This window comes from Aotus nancymaae, unplaced genomic scaffold, assembly GCF_030222135.1.
Source record: "Aotus nancymaae isolate 86718 unplaced genomic scaffold, 86718_ANA_hifiasm-v0.15.2.pri h1tg000009l, whole genome shotgun sequence".
Taxonomy (NCBI): domain Eukaryota; kingdom Metazoa; phylum Chordata; class Mammalia; order Primates; family Aotidae; genus Aotus; species Aotus nancymaae.
This window is the reverse complement of record NW_026988420.1, coordinates 3,615,310-3,634,898: the sequence shown is the minus strand read 5'-3', so window position 1 is coordinate 3,634,898 and position 19,589 is coordinate 3,615,310. Positions and strand designations below refer to the sequence as shown.

Genomic DNA, 19,589 nt, shown 5'->3' with positions numbered 1-19,589 from the left:
CCATGAGTCTAGATCCACAAAATCCATCCCCTATCCCCCTCATCCATCAGGGGTTGCTTTTCGCCTCTCCTTCCCCAGCCTCCTGAGACCGCCCAGCCTGTCCGCATCCAGCTCGCCACGCCCCATGGGCGGTCCCGAAATGCGGCCCCGCCCCTCACCACCTCCCCGGCCGCGGAAGCCCCGCCCCTGACGGCGCAGAGACCGTGGGCGGCCAGCGGCCAGCGGCCCGCGGAGGGCGGGCGGGGTCGGATGCGGGGGGAGGGGGGCGGCGGGATGTGGAGTGGGGGCGGGACCTGGCCAGGCGCCGGGACCGGAGGAGTCCCGGCGGCGCCTGGGACTTTTGCTCCCACAAGCCCTGCCTCGGTGGCGGGGGAGCTGGAGCAGGAGCCGCCCGGAGCCTCTGAGTCGCCGCCGTCGGGGCTCCCGCGCTCCCCAGAACGGTGGGACGCGGGGCTCTGCAGCCGCCAACCGAACATGGCGCCCTGGACGCTGTGGCGTTGCTGCCAGCGCGTCGTGGGCTGGGTGCCAGTGCTCTTCATCACCTTTGTGGTCGTCTGGTCCTACTACGCGTACGTGGTGGAGCTGTGCGTGTGTGAGTACCGTCCCCGGGGACGGCGGCCGGGCGCGGGGCGCGGGCCGCGGCCTGGGCGGGAGGGAGGCCTCTGCGCCCGGCGCCCGCCGCCTGTCTGTAACCAGCGCGGGACGCCGGGCGTCCAGCCCCGGACATGCTCGGAAGCGCCGACGCCTCTGTACCCGCAGCTTTGTTCAAGCCTGCGGCGCGGCCTTAGGGTGACCGGGGGCTCCCGGAGCCTCGCGTCGGCTTCTCGGGGTGCGGGTCTGGCCCAGGGAGGCCCCGAGAGCTTCCTGGTTTCCGCCGACACCCGGGGTTCGGCATCCTTCTGTGAAGGAATGTGCAAAACGCGGGTAGTCGAGCTTAGAAGGTTTAGGTTTTGGCTTTTGTTCAGTTTTTAAGAAGAGAAATCTGTTCCTTCTGGACTGTTTTTGTTCAGACAGCGCGAGAAGAAACGCTTGTTACCTGAAGAGGCGGGTGGGGGAAGGGAGGTGTGTCTTTTAGTGGCCTCGGGCGGGAGGCGGGTCAGACCTGGAGGACTAGTAAGCTCCTGCTTCTGATTTTGGTGGAATTTGACTCATTGTAAAGTTCATTTATTTCTACTCTGAATCCAGCCGACTTCTGAAAAAGGTTGTTTTAAGACAGAAAGAATCGGTGGGAGGATACATAACCTGATTATCTTTTTCTTGGCTGATTATTAAGGAGGCTTGTATTTCTTATATTTTAGCGTCTTATTTTCATTACTTCCATTTCCCTGATAGTTCTTAGCACAGAATTCTCACCTGGTTCCCTGGAAAAAAGGAGTAGCATTGCAGTATACTTCAAGGATTTAACCTACTGGCTTGAATTGGTTGCCTTTAAGATTGAAGGAAATTGGTTGCCATTAATCAAAACAGTTTAGGTGTGACTGCCGTATTTGTGATATTGGACAATTGCTGCAGGATTGTTTTGTCTTAAGTAAATTGTTCTTACGCTTTGAGTAGGTGGATATTTTACATTTAACCCGGTCTCCGTATACATCTGCTGCCTATATAAATTTTTTATGAACACTTAGGACCAAATGGTAAGTGGAGTTTGTAAAAGTAATCCCTTGTTACTCCAGAATGATCTAGTCTTAGTCCTTAGAATGAATCTACCATTTTATGAAGGACTGTTATCAGTATTCTTTGAATAAAGAACCACATGAGCTAGAAACTAATGGCATGAATGAGAAGAATCTGTACCACTTACACTTGACAAAAGTGGCAGAATCAAGACTTCAGTTATGTTTGAATTTGTATAGTTTTCAACCAAGTATTTGGTTAAAACCCGAGTTCTATACGTGGAAGGGAATGCTTTGGTCCAGAAAATTTAAGAGTAAGTTTTAAAATTAAAATATCCTCTCTTAAAATTACTTTGTACCTATAGAACGTTTAATTTTGAGAAGACTATCCCGGCAGGTAGGCCCAGAATAAATTAGTTGTGGAATACATTTCCAAATAATATTAATCTTGAATATCATTGTTTAGTCTCATCCTTTTGGATACCAGAATGTTTACTAAAAATGATGTTTGAGTCAATTAAAATTACTAGATTTAGATATTTCTGGGGACTTCTTCTAGAAAGTGATAGTGATCATAGGATTCTCATCAACTTAGGATGATACCTCCTTTATCTTCTTATTTACTCTAAAGTGGGCATTTATTCCAAAAGTTATATTATTCCTATTCTGTCAGAAGATTATTCCTACCCTATTTTAGTTCCTATAGTGGTTTTGAAGTAAAGCTGAAGGAGCACTAAAAATGTGCATTTATGTTGAGATTCCACAGCTTAACCTTTAGATGGTTTTTGTCAAAAATATTAAAAGGTGAGATCAAGCAGTGCTGTGAAAAGACTTAAATTGCTCCTGATTTCTTTCATTCCTTCAAATAAAGGAAAGAGAAATGAACATGAATTGGGAAGTGCCATGTGCTGGTGGGCATAGAGGGGAGATTTCATTCACCCTCTCCTTTAATTCTTTCAGTATCTCAGAGCATAGGTATCTATACAGGTGGAGGAAGTGAGTCACTGAGCAAATAGGTCCTTTTGGTTAGGTCACACAATTGTTAATTATTGGAATATGACCCACATCTTTCCATTCTTTCTTACCACTTTAATGAGCTGTGAGAGTCAATGGAACTGTAATTATTTGGTCCATAATGGCATGGGGGGATCAACAGGTTGGCATATTTTTGGAGATCACTTAGTTTGGCTTGAGGCCCATACTGTAGCGATTATACCCTACAATTTCATTAAGTTAAAACGTTCTACAACTAAGGCCTGATGCTTGGCAGAATCTTACAATATTCAGTGGTGAAAGGTCTTATATAGAGGCCGTATTAACTTCTAAGTTACCTGATTTTAATTAGAGAGAATTTGGGAGGTCTGCAGTGTCACTAGACTATAGAATAGTTGAGCATAACAGTGCATTTACTCATGTTAAAGCTTTCCTTTAAACTACGTAGATGTGTTTGTTTTCATAAGTACTGACCCTCCCATGGAAATGTGTATAGATATATTACTTTATAGGAGGACTTAAAATGGAGGGAAGTGTGAGTTTTACTTAAAAGTGCTGTTTTAATACTTTTTATAGGATTTTCTCTTTTTTTGAGACAATTTCTCTCTTGTTGCCCAGGCTGAAGTGCAGTGGCATGATCTCAGCTCACTGCAACCTCCGCCTCTTGGGTTCAAGTGATTTTCCTGCCTCAGCCTCCAGAGTAGCTGGGATTACAGGTGCCAGCCGCCATGACCAGCTAATTTTCTTTTGTATTTTTGGTAGAGACGGGGTTTCATCCTGTTGGCCAGGCTGGTCTCAAACTCCTGACCTCAGGCAATCCACTCACCTTGGCCTCCCAAAGTGCTGGGATTACAGGCGTGAGCCACCATGCCTGGCCTACAGGATATTCTTAGATTCTGGTGTTCTTTATCAAACTGGGAGGATAAGATCATAATTATATCTTTACATGTATGTATTAATTCATTTAATCTTAATAATGATCCCCATAAGGTTAAGTAATTTGTCTAGGGTTATAGAGCCAGAAAGTAGTATCGTTAAGAATTGGAATTCAAGGGGCGTGGCTCCAAAGCCCATGCTGTTAACCACTGTACAATGAATGACTAATCTATTTGGTTGTCCAGATGTGGACATTCATATTTCAGTCCTGTATATGATATATTTATATAAAGTACTTTTCTCCTAAAAGGCAGCTGCAGATTACCCTAAATATATCAGACAATAAAAATACCTGGCCCACAATAGCTGTAAGTTGAATAAATTGCTGATTATCAAGAGGCCTTAATTCCATCTCACCCTCTGTAACTTTCTAATTTTGTAATTACACACACACACACACACACACACACACACACACACACTCTTACTTCACCAGGAGTAATACTGAGGACAGAATTGAGGAAGAGGTGATGCATGTAAGATGGCCATCTCACAGGAGTGATAAGCTGAGAAGCAAAGATTAAGTAATTAGTAATGTTGGTCCTTGATTTTAAATTAGACCAAAATTCTCCTGTGATTTTTTTTTTCCCCCCAGAGTTGATATTTAAAGTTATTAATTTACTTATGAGTGGATTGAATAACTTTTTCTCTTTGATCAAGATGGTTATTTTTGAGGAAAGTCCTAATTCTGGTTCCCAAGGTTTGAATATCTTGTTGTTCAGGTCATCTTGAGCTGTTAGTAGATGTGTACCTCTTCTTTGGCATGTAGAGGATCTTAGAACTTAAAGAGATTTTAGAGATGATCTCATTCAGTCCCTTTACTTCTGAGGAAACTATTGCTCAGAAGAACTATGTTGTTTGTCCAAAGATAGGTAGACCTTTTATATTATTTCAGACAGAAATTTGTGGAGCCTAGCCAACATGGCGAAACCCCATCTCTACTAAAAATATAAAAATTAGCCAGCCATGGTGGCACATGCTTATAATTCCAGCTACTCGAGAGGCTGAGGCAGGAGAACTGCTTGAACCCAGGAGGTGAGGTTTCAGTGACCCAAGATCGCCACGCTGCACTCCAGCTTGGGCGACAAACTGAGACTTTGTCCAAAAAAAAAATGGAGAGACAGGGTTTCATCAAGCCTCCCAAAATGCTGGTAGTACAGACATGAGCCGCTGTGCCCTCGGTATCTGATACAGATACTGAGTCTGTATCTAATACTTCCTTGTGTCTCCTGCATATCTTCTTCAAATTTAGAGACAAATTAAGATAAATAACTTAAGCACTGTCTTTGTACACACTAGCTTAACACAGTTAATTCTGAAGTATTTTATTGATCTTGAACCAGTTTTCTGTTTCGTCAGTTTTTCTATTTTGTTGTTTTCCTGTCTGATCTTTACTATTTCCTTTCTTTTACTTTGGGTTTAATATGCTCTTTTTCTAGGTTAATGTGGAAACCAAGGTCATTGATTGGTTTGAGCCTTTTCTTAGGTAGTTAGTCCTATCAATTTACTTCCAAATATTGCTTTAGTTTTATCAATTTTTTTTTTAGTTTTATTAATTTTGATACATTGTATTGTCATTTTCATTCAGTTCAAATTATTTCCTTGGGGTGGGCACAGCCGCTCACACCTGTACTATCAGCACTTTGGGAGGCTTTTTGAAACCCTGTCTCCCTTTTTACTTTTTTGTTTTTTGAGACGGAGTCTCACTTTATCACCCAAGCTGGAGTGCAGTATGGCGATCTTGGGTCACTGAAACCTCTGCCTTTTGGGTTCAAGCAATTCTGTCTCAGTGTCTCAAGTAGCTGGAATTACAGGCATGTGCTCCCATGCCTGGCTAATTTTTGTATTTTTAGTTGAGATGGGGTTTCCCCATCTTGGCCAGACTCATCTCGAATTCCTAACCTCAAGCCATCCGCCCATCTTAGCCTCCCAAAGGCTGGGATTACAGGTGTGAGCCACCACGCCTGGCAAAACTCCATCTCTACAAAAAATACAAAAAATTAGCTGGGCACGGTGGCACGTGCCTGTAATCCCAGCTACTCAAGAGGCTGATGCAGGAGAATTGCCTGAACCCAGGAGGCGGAGGTTGCGGTGAGCCAAGATCGCGCCATTGCACTCCAGCCTGGGTAACAAGAGCGAAACTCCATCTCAAAAAAAAAAAAAAGAAAAATTAGATGGGCTTAGTGGCATGTATCTGAAGTCACACCTACTCAGGGGGCTGAGGTGGGAGGATCCCTTGAGCCCAGGAGTTCAAGGCTGCATTGAGCCATGATTGTGCCATTGCACTCCAGCCTGGGTGACAGAGCAAAACCCTTTCTCAAAAAACAAACAAATCCTTTTATTTTGTTTTGTTTTGAGACAGTCTTGCTCTGTCGCCCAGACTAGAATGCAGTGGCATGAACATGGCTTACTGCAGCTTCCACCCTTTGAAATTCAAATTGTTTTCTAATTTCATTTTTTATTTAATCTTTGACCCCATGGAGTTAGATGCTATTTAGTTTCCATTTATTTGGGATTTTTTCAAATATATTTCTGTTACTGATTTCAGATTTAATTCATTGTGGTCAGAGAACATACTTTGTATAACTTAAGTCCTTTAAAATGTAGTCAGGCTTATTTTGTAGCCCAGAATGCGGTCTGTCTGAGCAGTATTCCATGTGTGCTTAAGAAAAATATGTCTGTACTCAGCAATGTATTGGGCTGTTTGTTGCTGGGTGGAGTATTCTATTATGTCATAATGCTCCATAAATGTCAATTAAGGCAAGTTGGTAGTGTTGTTCAAGTCCTCTATATTTTTGCTTTTCTGCTTGTTCTCTCAATTATTAAGAGAGGTATAATTATATTTGATTTATTTCTCCTTGTAGTTCTATCAGTTTTTGCCTCATGTATTTTGCTTCTCTGTAATTAGATGCATAAAACATTTAGGATTGCTATGTCCTATTGACCAGTTGGCTGATTTAGTTATGAAATGACTTTATTATCCCCAGTGATACTGTTTGCTCTGAAATCTATTTTGGCAGATATTAATGTGGGCACTAATCTTTCTGTGGCACAATCTCAGCTCACAGCAACCTCTGCCTCTGGGGTTCAAATGATTCTCCTGCCTCAGCCTCCTGAGTAGCCCCAGCTACTATAGGCACATGTCACCACACCTGGCTAAGTTTTTTTTGTATTTTTACTACAGATGAGGTTTCACCGTGTTAGCCAGGATGGTCTTGATCTCCTGACCTTGTGATTGCCCACCTTGGCCCCTCAAAGTGCTGGGATTACAGACGTGAACCACCACACCCGGCCTTACATGTTTATGTCTCACATTTAAATTGTGATTCTCATAAAGAGCATATATTTGGGTCTTTTTTAATCCAACCTGAAAATCTCTGCCTTTTAATGGGGAGTTTTGACCATTTACATTTAATGTGATTATTGATATGTTTAGGCTTAAATCTCTTTGCTATTTGTTTTATTGTCTATCCTATTCCTTGTTCCATTTTCCTCCTTTGACCTTCTTTTGGATTAATTGATCTTTACAATTTTTTCGTTCTGTTTTCCTCCTCCTTTGACCTTTTGAATTAATTGATCTTTGCAATTTGTTTTAATTTTTGATTTTTATCTTTTTTTTTATTTTTGTTACAGGTGAGGGTATGGGGGAGGGAAGGGAAAAACCAATTTTTGATTTTTAAAAAGGATTTTATTTTATCTCCTTTATTGGCTTATTACCAGTAATTCTTTTTGTTATTTTATTAATTGTTTTAGGGCTTAAAGCATGCATCTTTGACTTATCACAGTCTACCTTCAACTTACTTGCTGTTTCAGATATAATACCTTATAAAAGTATACTTCTGGGCTGGGCGTGGTAATCCCAGCACTTTAGGAGGCCAAAGTGGGTGGATCACCTGAGGTCAGGAGTTTGAGGCCAGCCTGGTTAACATGATGAAACCCCATTTCTACTAAAAATACAAAATAACCTCGTTTCTACTAAAAATACAAAAATTTTTAAAAAGTGGCGCACGCCTGTAATCCTAGCTGCTCGAGAGTCTGAGGCAGGAGAATTGCTTGAGCTCGGGAGATGGAGGTTGCAGTGAGCTGAGATCATCCCACTGCATCCAGCCTTGCTGACAGAGTGATACTCTGTCTCAAAAATAAATAAGTAAATAAAAGGATACTTCCATCTCTACTATCTCAGCCTTATGCTATTGTCATGCATTTTATATGTTGTAAACCTCACACTGTATTGCTACTATGTTTAAACAGTTGATTATATTAATAGTTTTTAAAGATTTAAATAGTTTTTAAAAACCCAAAATATATATATTTACTCCTATAGTTACCATAGGAAAAGTTCTCTTCATTCCTTTATATAAATCCATCTAGTGTCGTTCCTTCTGCCTGAAGGGCCTCTTTTAACATTTATTGTAGTGCAGGTCAGCTGGACTGAATCATTTCAGTTTTTGTATGTCTGTAAAAATTTTAATTTTGGCTTTGGCTTTTAAAAGACAGCTTTATTGAGGCATAGTTTGCATACCATAAAATTCACTCATTTAAAATGTACGGTGCAGTTATTTTTAGTAAATTTGCCAAGTTTTGCAGTCATCACAACAATCCATTTTTAGAACATTTCTGTCATTACATTAAGATCCCTCATGCCCATTTACATTTAATCCTTCTTCCCTCCCCCAGTCCAGAGCAACCACTAATCCATGTTGTCTCCAAATGCCTTTTCTGAACGTCTCATACAACTGGAATAATGCTTGCAACACATAAACTAAAATTGAAATGGTATAGAGAAGATTAGCATGAAAACCAAGAAAAATTTTAAAAGGGGAAAAAAATAAATGGAATCATATAATAAGTGGGTTCTTTTTTTTTCTTTCATTTTTTTTTTTAAGATGGAGTTTCACTCTTGTTGCCAAGGGTGGAGTCCAGTGGTGCGATCTCGGCTCACTGCAACCTCCTCCTCCCGGGATCAAGCAATTCTCTTGCCTCAGCCTCTCAAGTAGCTGGGACTACAGGTGTGCCACCATGCCCCGCTAATTTTTTTGTATTTTTAGTAGAAACAGTTTCTCACCTTGTTGGCCAGTCTGGTCTTGAACTTCTGACCTCAGGTGATCCACCTGCCTCAGCTTCCCAAAGTGCCGGGATTATAGGTGAGAGTCACCACGCCTGACCGATAAGTGATCTTTTTTGTCAGGTGTATTTTACATAGCATAATGTTTTTGAGGTTCATCTGTGTATTACGTATCAGTATTTCTCCCCTACTCTTCATCTCACATCCTAATTTGTTTTTTTGATTTTTTTGAGACAGAGTCTCACTGTTGCCAGGCTGGAGTGCAATAGTGCGATCTTGGCTTACTGCAACCTCCACTTCCCAAGTTCAGGTGATTCTTAGCCTGCCACCACGCACGGCTAATTTTGTATTTTTAGTAGACGCGGGTTTCACCATGTTGGCCTCAATCTCCTGACCTCGTGATCCACCCACCTCTGCCTCCCAAAATGCTGGAATTACAGGTGTGAGCCACTGCGCCCAGCTCACATCCCAATTTGTATTTTTCTGTTTTTTTTTTTTCTTTTCTTTTCGTTTTTTGAGACAGGGTTTCACCATGTTGGTCAGGCTGGTCTTGAACTCCTGACCTGAGGTGATCCACCCGCCTTGGCCTCCCAAATGCTAGGATTACAGGCATGAGCCGGCCCTTGTATTTTTCTGTTTTAAAAACATTCAAAATTTTATTTAAGAATATATTTCTGGTAAGCCTCCTCACATTATTTGTACATCAAATTAGAATATAAATTAAAAGTATGTACTTTCTCATATTTATGTACCTGAATAATCCTGCTAACAAGATTTATAGTATAATTGGGTCCCGTTTGTCCTTGTATCCATTACAGCCTAGTGCTAGTAGACCTTAAATTAATGTAACTTGAATTGAATTGAGTCATACTCTTATAAACTCACTTCATCATGTTTGAATGTTAGGACACACAAACATCTAGAATAATAATACTTATTATAGTTACAAAACATATATTTCACAATCTTTAGTGGTAAAGGCTACATGAAATGGCTTATTGGTCCTATAGTCTTTGTTTTGGGTTATGAAACAGTGATTCTTTGAAATTATGCTGACATGGTAAAAAAAAACCTGTTTCCCTAAATCTCATCATTATTGGTTGGCATATTTATAGGAAAGTTAAATGTGCATTAGAATTAAAAACAAAAAACTTTTGGACAGGCATGGTGATTCATGCCTATAATCTCAGTACTTTGGGAAGCCAAAGTAGGAGGATTGCTTGAAGCCAGGAATTCGAGGGCAGTGTGGGCACCATAGCAATATCCTTTACAAAAATAAAACGAAAAATTAGCCACTCATGGTGGTACCCACCTGTAGTCACAGCTACTTGGGAGGCTGAAGCAGGAGGGTTACTTGAGCCCAGAAGTTTGAGGCTGCAGTGAGCTATGATTATACCACTGCACTCCAGCCTGAGTGACAAGAGTGAGACGCTGTCTCAAAAAAAAAACAAACACCTTTTTATTAATTTTATCATTTCCCATCTATTTTCAGATGCCAGAGTGTAGTGATTTTTCTAAGTAACTTGCCTTTGAAAGATACAGTGGCCAGACCTATTTATTTGAATTCTGCAGTTACCTTAGCACCTTCTCTTTTACCTTTATTATTATTATTTTTTTTTTTTTGAAGAAAAAGTTTTTTTCTCATGACTTAGAGTGAGTTAATCTGTCTTGGTATAATATTCTGTGTTACCAGATAGCAAACTGGTCTGAGAGAGCTCTGTAAATATACATTTTAAAAAACTCATCTAAACTCTCATAAACAAAAAGATCTGTCCCCTCCCCGCCCCGCACACACACATAAACTAACCCTTCTTTGGGGCTTCTCTGCTTTCTTGAAAGACAAGAAATGTGGAAGAGAAAGATGCTGGACAATCTAGAAACCAGGTCAGACTATTTAGAAGAACCTTATGCCCTAGTCATGCAAATAAAAGCCTGGCCTCTTCTCTGTCTACTCCCACTTTCCGGCAGAGCAGTATGCTGAACTACAGACTCTAATCTGTCTACTTGACATTTCTGCTTGGAGATCTAATAGGTGTTGCAGACAAAACTCTTGATTTCTTCTTTCTTTCTTTTTCTTTCTTTCTCTCTCTCTTTCTCTCTCTCTCTCTCTCTCTCTCTCTCTCTCTCTCTCTCTCTCTCTCTCTATTTCTTCTCACCTGAACCTGCTGCTCCTCAGTAAATGACAGTTGTATCCTTCTACTTCTTGGTTTGAAAAGTCATTCCACATCCGGTTAATCAACATGTCCTGTCATTAAATGTGTAAAATCCAGCTGCTTCACACCACAACCACTGCAACTATTATACTCCTTTAAGCCACCATGATCTCTGCTTAGTGTAATCAATTAAAAAACATGGCCATAATAATTTGTACCAGCTGGGCGTGGTGGCTCACACCTGTAATCCCAGCACTTTGGGAGGCTGAGGCAGGTGGATCGCCTGAGGTCAGGAGTTCGAGACCAGCCTCACCAACCTGGCAAAACCCCATCTCTACCAAAAATACAAAAATTAGCTGGGGGTAATGGCACACACCTATAATTCCAGGTACTCAGGAGGCTGAGGCAGGAGAATCTCTCGAACCTGGGAGCCAGAGGTTGCAGTGACCAATATCGTGCCACTGCACTCACTCAGTGAGACTCTGTCTAAAAAAAACTAATAATAATTTGCACCATCTTTCATCAAGAAGTTTACCACCATTGAATCTGGGCTGGCCTTGTACTTGCTTGGGCCAGTAGAATGTGGTAGATGTGTGAGTTCTGGAGCCCAGGCCTCAAGACAGCATACATCTTCTGCCTTAGCTCTTTTGGGACATTCTGGTCATCATGAAAGGGAGTCCAGGCTAGACTGCTGAGTGAGAGACCACATGGAGAGAGAGGCCCACTGTTGGAAACGGGTTTATAACGTCGGGAAAAATCCACACTGAGACAATGGATTACTCAGCAAAGCTAGTTTTACTTCCTGCAGGAAGGGTGCAACTCCTGGCAGTCTTGCCATGAGAGCACACCTGAAGAAGGGAGACAGGGACATTTATAACTTTCATAACCTGATGCAATCACCCTACTACTGTGTGCAGTTTCCATTGGCTGGAACAAGACCTCACATTCTATGCTTGACCCGATTGGCTAAAAACTTGGAAATTTTCTAAAGAAGTAAAGACAGAGGAGAACAAAAGAAAAGAGAAAGTAACTTGAATGCTTAGAGCAGCAATAACATTTCCAAATAAGGAAGGGGAATCAGCTTTAACCTAAGACTTGCCTGGGCTTGTCCAGGCGTGTCAGGGCAAATATCTAGGTTAAAGTGTAAGAACTGAGAACACGGGATGCACTTATTTCTTTGTTATGACTAACAGCTACTTTAAGATTATTAGCAAAAGCTTTAAAGTAAATTAAACTCTGAAGAAACTGTTATTTATTCTTAATGAACTAAGAGGAAAGCTTTGAAAAGGAACCTTTTATTTATTATTTCCTAGACCCAGCCAAGAGAAGCGTAAGCCCCTAGTGTGTGAACAAGGCTATTTTAGACTCCCACCCCATTTGAGCTGCCTGATGAATGCTGTTAGTATAAAAACATTCCAGCGGATTGTAGCCCAAACTGCTGACCCACACAATTGTAGGAAATAATGAACAGTGGTTGTTTAAAGTAACTAAGTTTTGGGGTGGTTTCTTGTGCCACATTATCACCTATACTGTTGTTGTATCCTTGTAAACCTGTCTTTTCCTCTCCTCCACCCCCACCTTTACCTCATGTGTTTTCCAGGAAGCAGTCAGAATGATCTCTTCCAAATTAATATCAGTTTGTCATTCCTATTCTCAAGATCTTGAGTGGCTTCCTGTCCAGCAGGATATCTAAAAGCCTTACCATGGCCTTTAAGGCATTATGTACTCTTCCCTTTATTACTTCTCTGACATAATTTCCTTTCCACTCTTCCTCTAATTTTATCTCTAACTTAAGAAATCTATTCTCTAGGCTGGGCGTGGTGGCTCACGCCTGTAATCCAAGCACTTTGGAGGCAAGGCGGGCAGATCACCTGAGGTCGGGAGTACAAGACCAGCCTGACCAACATGGTGAAACCCCGTCTTTAAAAAAAATAAAAAATCTATTCTCTGTAGACAGGGGTGTGGGAGGGTGTGTTGTCTAAGGGAGGGAGCCCTCCACATCATCACCATGTGGGATTTTAAGAAGATTAATACCTGACACTATTCCTGTAAGCATATAAGAAACACATTTAGATATTCCTCAATTATGCAGCACATAAACTTGAAAAGATGGCCATTACACTTACAACTGATATAATAAAAAATAAAGGTGACTAGTTTGATGGACAGTAGATTCCCTTAAATAGAGATCCATAGGTTTTAAAAATAAAATTTTTGAAAAAATTTGGTTTTAAAACATCTCAATTTTGATTTTCCCAGAGCTTCATTTTACTAACTATTGTGAACTTTGAATCACTCATTGGAATAATAGGAAGAGTTAATTTTTATGGACATACTAATTGAACAGCATATAAAAACAAACACAAACTTATTAAATGTGAAGTGTTCTGGGAAGCTTTTAAAACTAATTGCATGGAAAGGATATCCTCACCATCTGAAGGAAATAATACCAAATACACCAAAAGATTAACAATGTTTGTTTCTGGGTGTGAGATTATACTGATTTTTTCCTTATGCAATACGTAGCCTCTTAATAGACTTTCATATTTTCCTCTTACAGCATATTCTTCTCTTATCTCCCAAAACAGCTAATGAATCTGTTTAAAAAAAACACAAGTCATGGTTATTACTCCTCTGCTCAGCACCCTCCAATGGCTTTCCATTTTGCTCATAATGAAATTCAAAGTTGAAAACCTATAAGGCTCTAGATGCTCTGGCGTGCCACGGCTTCTGACCTCATTTCTTCCTTTGCTCATTCTGCTTAAGCCAACAGGCCACCTTTCTTTTCATCTGTCAGGCCATATATGGTCCCACCTGAGGATCATTGGAACTTCCCCTTCCTTCTGCCTGGAATGCTTTCTTCCTGGAGTTCCACATGGCTAGCCCCACTTCATCTAGATTGCTGTTCAGATAGTCACCTATCAGAGAGCCATTCCTGACTACCCTCTGTAAAATAAGTACTTCCTCTTTTACTGTCTCCTCACCCTGCATTTTCCCCCACTCATTGCACCTGTTACTACTTGACATACAGTTATTTGTCTTTCTCTCCTGGGTAGAATGTTCACTGCTATATTTCCAGAACCTAAAACGGGGTCTGGCATAATATGTTTTCAGTAGATATTTGTTGAATGAGTGAATTGATTGTGCAGCTACCAGTTCCAATACTACTGGAAGAACGAGAATTGAAATGTTTTCATATAGTAGACAACTTGCAATTATTGGTAATTGGTATTATTGATAATCATAAAGTTGCTTCTGGATTTCAGACAGCCTGTTCCTTAGGCAGGTGAGGAAACTGTCTTGAATTGTCAGGAGAAAATGTTAATTATAATAGCTATTATTTATTATTACTTATTGTATGCCCACTGTGTGTCTGACACATAGTCTAAGGCACTTCACTTATGTTAGGTCTTTTTAATTCTAACTCGATTGGAGAGAGATTATTAGCATTATTTTATGGATGAAAACAAAGACTCAAAGGTTAAAGATCTCTTTTGAGGCCATACAATTGATACATAGAACCAAAGTTCAAATCCACATCTGTGTAACTCTATAAGTTTTGCCCTTTCTATTATATATTTGTCCATTAAAATATTTAATAATTTATAAGCTCTATTTGAAGGCCTTTCCTTTATTTTTCTTATAACTAGTCAAATCTTGTGTTTGTGGCATGTGATGCAAATAAGACAAAACCTCTCCCATATATATATATAAAATATATATATAAAACATATATGTAAAACGTGTGAGTGTATATGTATTTTGAGACAGGGTCTCACTCTGTTGCCCAGGCTGGAGTATAAAGTTGCCGCTGGATTTCAGACAGCCTGTTTGTTAGGCAGGTGAGGAAACTGTCTTGAATTGTCAGGAGAAAATATACATAAATACATATATATAGTGCCTGAATTTTTGTATTTTAGTAGACATGGGGTTTTTACCATGTTGGCCAGGCTGGTCTCAAAATTCTGACCTCAAATGATCCACCTGCCTAGACCTCCCAAAGTGCTGGGATTACAGGCATGAGCCACCGTGCCCAACCAAGCCCTATATTTTTATGCAGGTGAAATTTGGTATAATAGTACCTATCAAGAGCAGTTTGGAGAAAAAGATTATAAAAAGGTAGGGGATGGATATACCTACCAGCTTTCATGTAGAGAAGACTGATTTACTGGCTGTTTGTATTTATAACTATTTCAGATCTAGCCTTATTTCTTGAGTTTATGGCCCAATATAAATAATTTAGTAGAACAACATAAATTTACTAATTTTATCATATATAATGTATTTTTTGAAAGTACCCTTTATCATCACTATCATTTTATAAAAGGGTATTCTAATATCAAAGTATGAGAAATAATCTGAGTGAAGACTTTAGTGCATTTAAATCAGTATAGTTTATGAAAAATTCTCTCCGTTTTGCTTATGTTTCTTGTTTTACTGTGGCCTGGATTTTAGGAATCATTTCCTTAGCACACCAACTAATCTCTCTAACTAGTTTCTACCTTGATCTACATAATAACAAGTAATCCTCCTTGACTTCCAGACGGTGTGTTTAGAGCCTAAAGCCTTAGCCTGAAACCGCGGAGGTGAGGTATTCCTGGATTTAACAACAACATTTTACTTATTTATTTATTCTTTTTGAGCCTGAGTCTTGCTCAGTTGCCCAGGCTAGAGTGCAGTGATGAAATCTCAGCTTACTGCAGCATCTTTCTCCCAGGTTCAAGCAGTTCTCCTGCCTCAGCCTCCCCTCCCGCGTAGCTGGGACTAAAGGCACATGCCACCACACCCAGGTAATTTTTGTATTTTTAGTAGAGATGGGGTCTCACTGTGTTGGGCAGGCTGACTCCTGACCTCAAGTGATTCTCCTCCCTTGGCCTCCCAAAGTACAAAGATGATAGGTGTGAGCCACCATGCCCAGACAAAATTTTAGAACACAGACTAGTCATAAGATCTATAGCTATATGTGGAAGTTCTAGAAAAATGAGAGTTGGCAGATAATATTTTAAATCCTTCTGAACAATATTGAAGGACCCTAGGAAATAGTAATAATCATCCTTACTATTCATGCATTTAATGTACTAAGTAATTAAGTGATTTGTCTGTATCTTTTCATCTTTACAATAACTTTACAAAGGAGGTGCATATGTTTCTTCATTTTATAACTTGAGAAGTTGCCTTAGTTCCTCAATTGAGACCTTTTCACATACCCTTCTAAAACTCATACAGATTAGTAAGAGCAAATAAAATCAGCTATGTAACCTGGGCCTACAGCATAACTAGGACATAGAGAATTTTTAAAACCTCAATTTATATGTGAATAGGGAAATAGTCATCTAAGAATAGCTAGATGAACTCTCGTGAGTACATCAGAACTAAGAGTAAGGGACCCTGCGGAGGATAACAGGTCTTTGTTCATCCTCAAAAAATGAGAACCCTATCCCGAGTAGGAAATACTGAAAATTGGGTTTGAAATCTGGTGGATCAGAACATGGCAACTGAGAATGCAAAAGAAAAGGTACTTTGAAAGTGTTTATGGCTAGACATGGCAGCCTTAAGGAAACACCGCTTCTAGGGGAGAAGGCAGCGCTTTGAAAGCTGAAAGGGTCCCATGAAGTTATACTATTAATATTTAGTAGTAAAGAGAAAGAAGGAAATAGCTAGATGTAAGGACACAGCTGAAACAAGAGTATCAAAGCAATAGAGGATAAATAAATGCTCTGTTCGACTAGCAAATAAATTGTACTTCATTGAAGCAATAGAAGAAGGAACTGGTGGAAATAAGAAATTAAGCAAGCCCTTTTACCCCAGAGGGTTGCTTCCTGTTGATGGTCCATGAAAATCAACATAACTCAGCATGAACAATGATTAAAACAGCATCCATACAGATTTCTCTGATTCAAAAAATGAGAATCAGTGCTTTTCAGGAAATGAAAATACATTAAAAGGCAACAAAGAAGATAATCATCCAGACATAAATTAAATATACATAAATATCTGCTGAGTAAAAGAAAGTTTAAGTCAAAAGCTTTTTGGTTTGTTTGTTTGTTTTGTCTGTTTTGAGATGGAGTCTCGCTCTATCACCCAGGCTGGAATGCAGTGGCGCCATCTCGGCTCAATGCAATCTCTGCTTTCCCGGTTCAAGCGATTCTTGTGCCTCAGCCTCCTGAATAGCCGGGATTACAGGTGCATGTCACCATACCTGGCTAATTTTTGTATTTTTAGAAGAGATGGGGTTTCACCATGTTGGCCAGGCTGGTCTTGAACTCCTGACCCCAAGTAATTCACTTACCTTAACCCCCACAAAGTGCTGGGATTACAGGTGTGAGCCACCATGTCCGGCCAAGTCAAAAGTTTTTAAAACTCAATAAAATTAGTCAAAGAGCAGGAAGATTTGAAATAAGAGCTGTTCAAACTCAGGAAAGAAATGGAAAATAAGAGAATATCGGAAATGAAGACTAAATTACAGGATGCCCAAAGGTGAGCAGATATGACTAAAGAGACAGTGAAGGCATAGAGGATAGAAATGGAAAAAGCCAAGAACCCGAAATCAAGGGAAGGGAAAGGTAGAAGGTTTGGAGGAAAAATGATGGAGATATAAGATAGGCTAAGATTCATTATTATAATTCACCATATTAATACATCTAGGAAGAAAAATCATTATTTCCATGGATACCAAACAGGTATTTGAGAAGTCCAACACATCTATTTTTGATAAACAATAAAATAGGGATACATAACATAAACAACGTAAACAAAATTTATGATACTTAACATAAACAAAATTTATGTAGACACAAAATGCTTGATAAAATTGCACTATAAAACCAGGAATAATGATGCCTACTGTGGCCATTACTTGGTAACATTGTGTTTACAGAATTAATTACTACATGCAATCAAGAGAAAATAATCAGAAGCGTGAGACTTTGGAAAAGGGAAATCTATTTCTGTATGCAGATTCTCTGATAGTATATGTTGAAAAGCCAAGAGAATAACAACAGAAAACCTAGACAAAAACAATTAAGTAAAATGGTAGAATAAAAAAATTAGCAAAAAAAAACCAATTTTTTTTTTTTTTTTTTTTTTTTTTTAATAGAGGTTTCACCATGTCGGTCAGGCTGGTCTTGAACTCCCGACCTCAGGTGATCCGCCCGCCTTGGCCTCCAAAGTGCTTGGATTATAGGCGCGAGTCACCATGCCTGGCCAACCCAATACTTTTTATATATGCAATAATTTAGTTTGAAAATATAGTGGAAGAGAAGTCTCCATATCCAGTAACATTAAGAAATTACCTTAGGAAAAAAACAAGAAAAAATGCCAAACTCATAAAAGGAAACTCATAAGAGGAAAACATTAAAAAACAGAATGTGACTTGAACAAATGGAAAGACATTTCATACTTCATAGACAGAATAACTCAACATTACAGAGATGCCAGTTCTTCCCCAATTAATGAATAAATGAATTCTAATCCTAGTAAACCTTTTATGTTTTTGCTGGTGCTAGACAGCTTGATAGTAGAGGTCGTATGGAAAAGTAAACGAGAAAAAATAAGCAACCAGAAATTGCTGAAAAATAAGAGCAATAAGGAGGGGAAACCTCCCAGATTTTAAACCAAAAAAGCCTCTGTAATTAAAACTGTGGGGGCAGAAAGTATATGAGAACTCTCTGCTTTCTGCCCAGTTTTGCTTAAATTTAAAACTTAAAACTACTCTAAAAAATAATCTCTCTTTTTTTTTTAACTATATGATATGGTTCATGGACATGGATAGATGTATTAACTAATGGAACAGAATATAATGTCCCGAAATAGACTAAAGAAATTTAGAATATTGTAGAAATAACACATCAAGGCCTTGCATGGTGGCTCACGTAATCCCAGCACTTTGGGAGGCCGAGGCAGGTGCATGATCAGGTCAGGAGATCGAGACCATCCTGGCCAGCATGGTGAAACCCTGTCTCTACTAAAAACACAAAAATTAGCCAGGTGTGGTGGTCCACGCCTGTATCTCAGCTACTGAGGAGGCTGAGACAGGAGAATCGCTTGAATCTGGGACGCAGAGGTTGCAGTGAGCCGAGATCACACCACTGCACTCCAGCCTGGTGACAGAGTGAGACTCCATGGCAGGCCGGGCGCGGTGGCTCAAGCCTGTAATCCCAGCACTTTGGGAGGCCGAGGCGGGTGGATCACGAGGTCAAGAGATCGAGACCATCCTGGTCAACATGGTGAAACCCCGTCTCTACTAAAAATACAAAAAATTAGCTGGGCATAGTGGCGCTTGCCTGTAATCCCAGCTACTCAGGAGGCTGAGGCAGGAGAATTGCCTGAACCCGGGAGGCGGAGGTTGCGGTGAGCCGAGATTGCGCCATTGCACTCCAGCCTGGGTAACAAGAGCGAAACTCCGTCTAAAAAAAAAAAAAAAAAAAATAGCACATCAAATCACAGAGGAAAAGATGGGACAACTGGATGTATATTTTGTAAGAGTAAATCAGGTCATACTTCATGCTTTGTTTTAGTATAAACTACAAATGGACATAATCTTTCTTTTGCCATATATATATTTATTTTATTTTATTTTTTGAGACAGAGTTTTGCTCTTGTCACCCAGGCTGGAGTGCAAGGACGCGATCTTGGCTCACTGTAGCCTCAGCCTCTAGGATTGAAGTGATTCTTCTGTCTCAGCCTCCTGAGTAGCTGGGACTACAGGTGTGCGCTACCACGCTTGGCTGATTTTTGTATTTTAAGTAGAGACAGGGTTTTACTATGTTGGCCAGGCTGGTTTCAAACTCCTGACCTCAAGTGATCCACCTGCCTTGGCTCCCAAAATGC

General features: G+C 40.1%; 1 protein-coding gene across 9 annotated transcripts in view; it reads left to right on the top strand.

Annotated features, from left to right (window-relative positions):
- The first annotated feature begins 342 nt into the window (after positions 1 to 342).
- Positions 343 to 19,589, top strand: part of ZDHHC20 (zinc finger DHHC-type palmitoyltransferase 20) — a 75,549-nt gene continuing 56,302 nt past the window's right edge. For 6 of the 9 annotated variants that reach the window (XM_012441650.3, XM_012441654.3, XM_012441618.3 and 3 more), the window contains exon 1: positions 455 to 592. In XM_012441650.3, coding sequence (XP_012297073.2) covers positions 475 to 592 — 118 coding nt within the window. In that variant the 5' untranslated portion in view covers positions 455 to 474. Of the gene's footprint in view, positions 593 to 19,589 lie in introns of all 9 variants that reach the window. The other 3 variants (XR_001105567.3, XM_012441658.3, XM_012441641.3) reach the window with 1 other exon arrangement.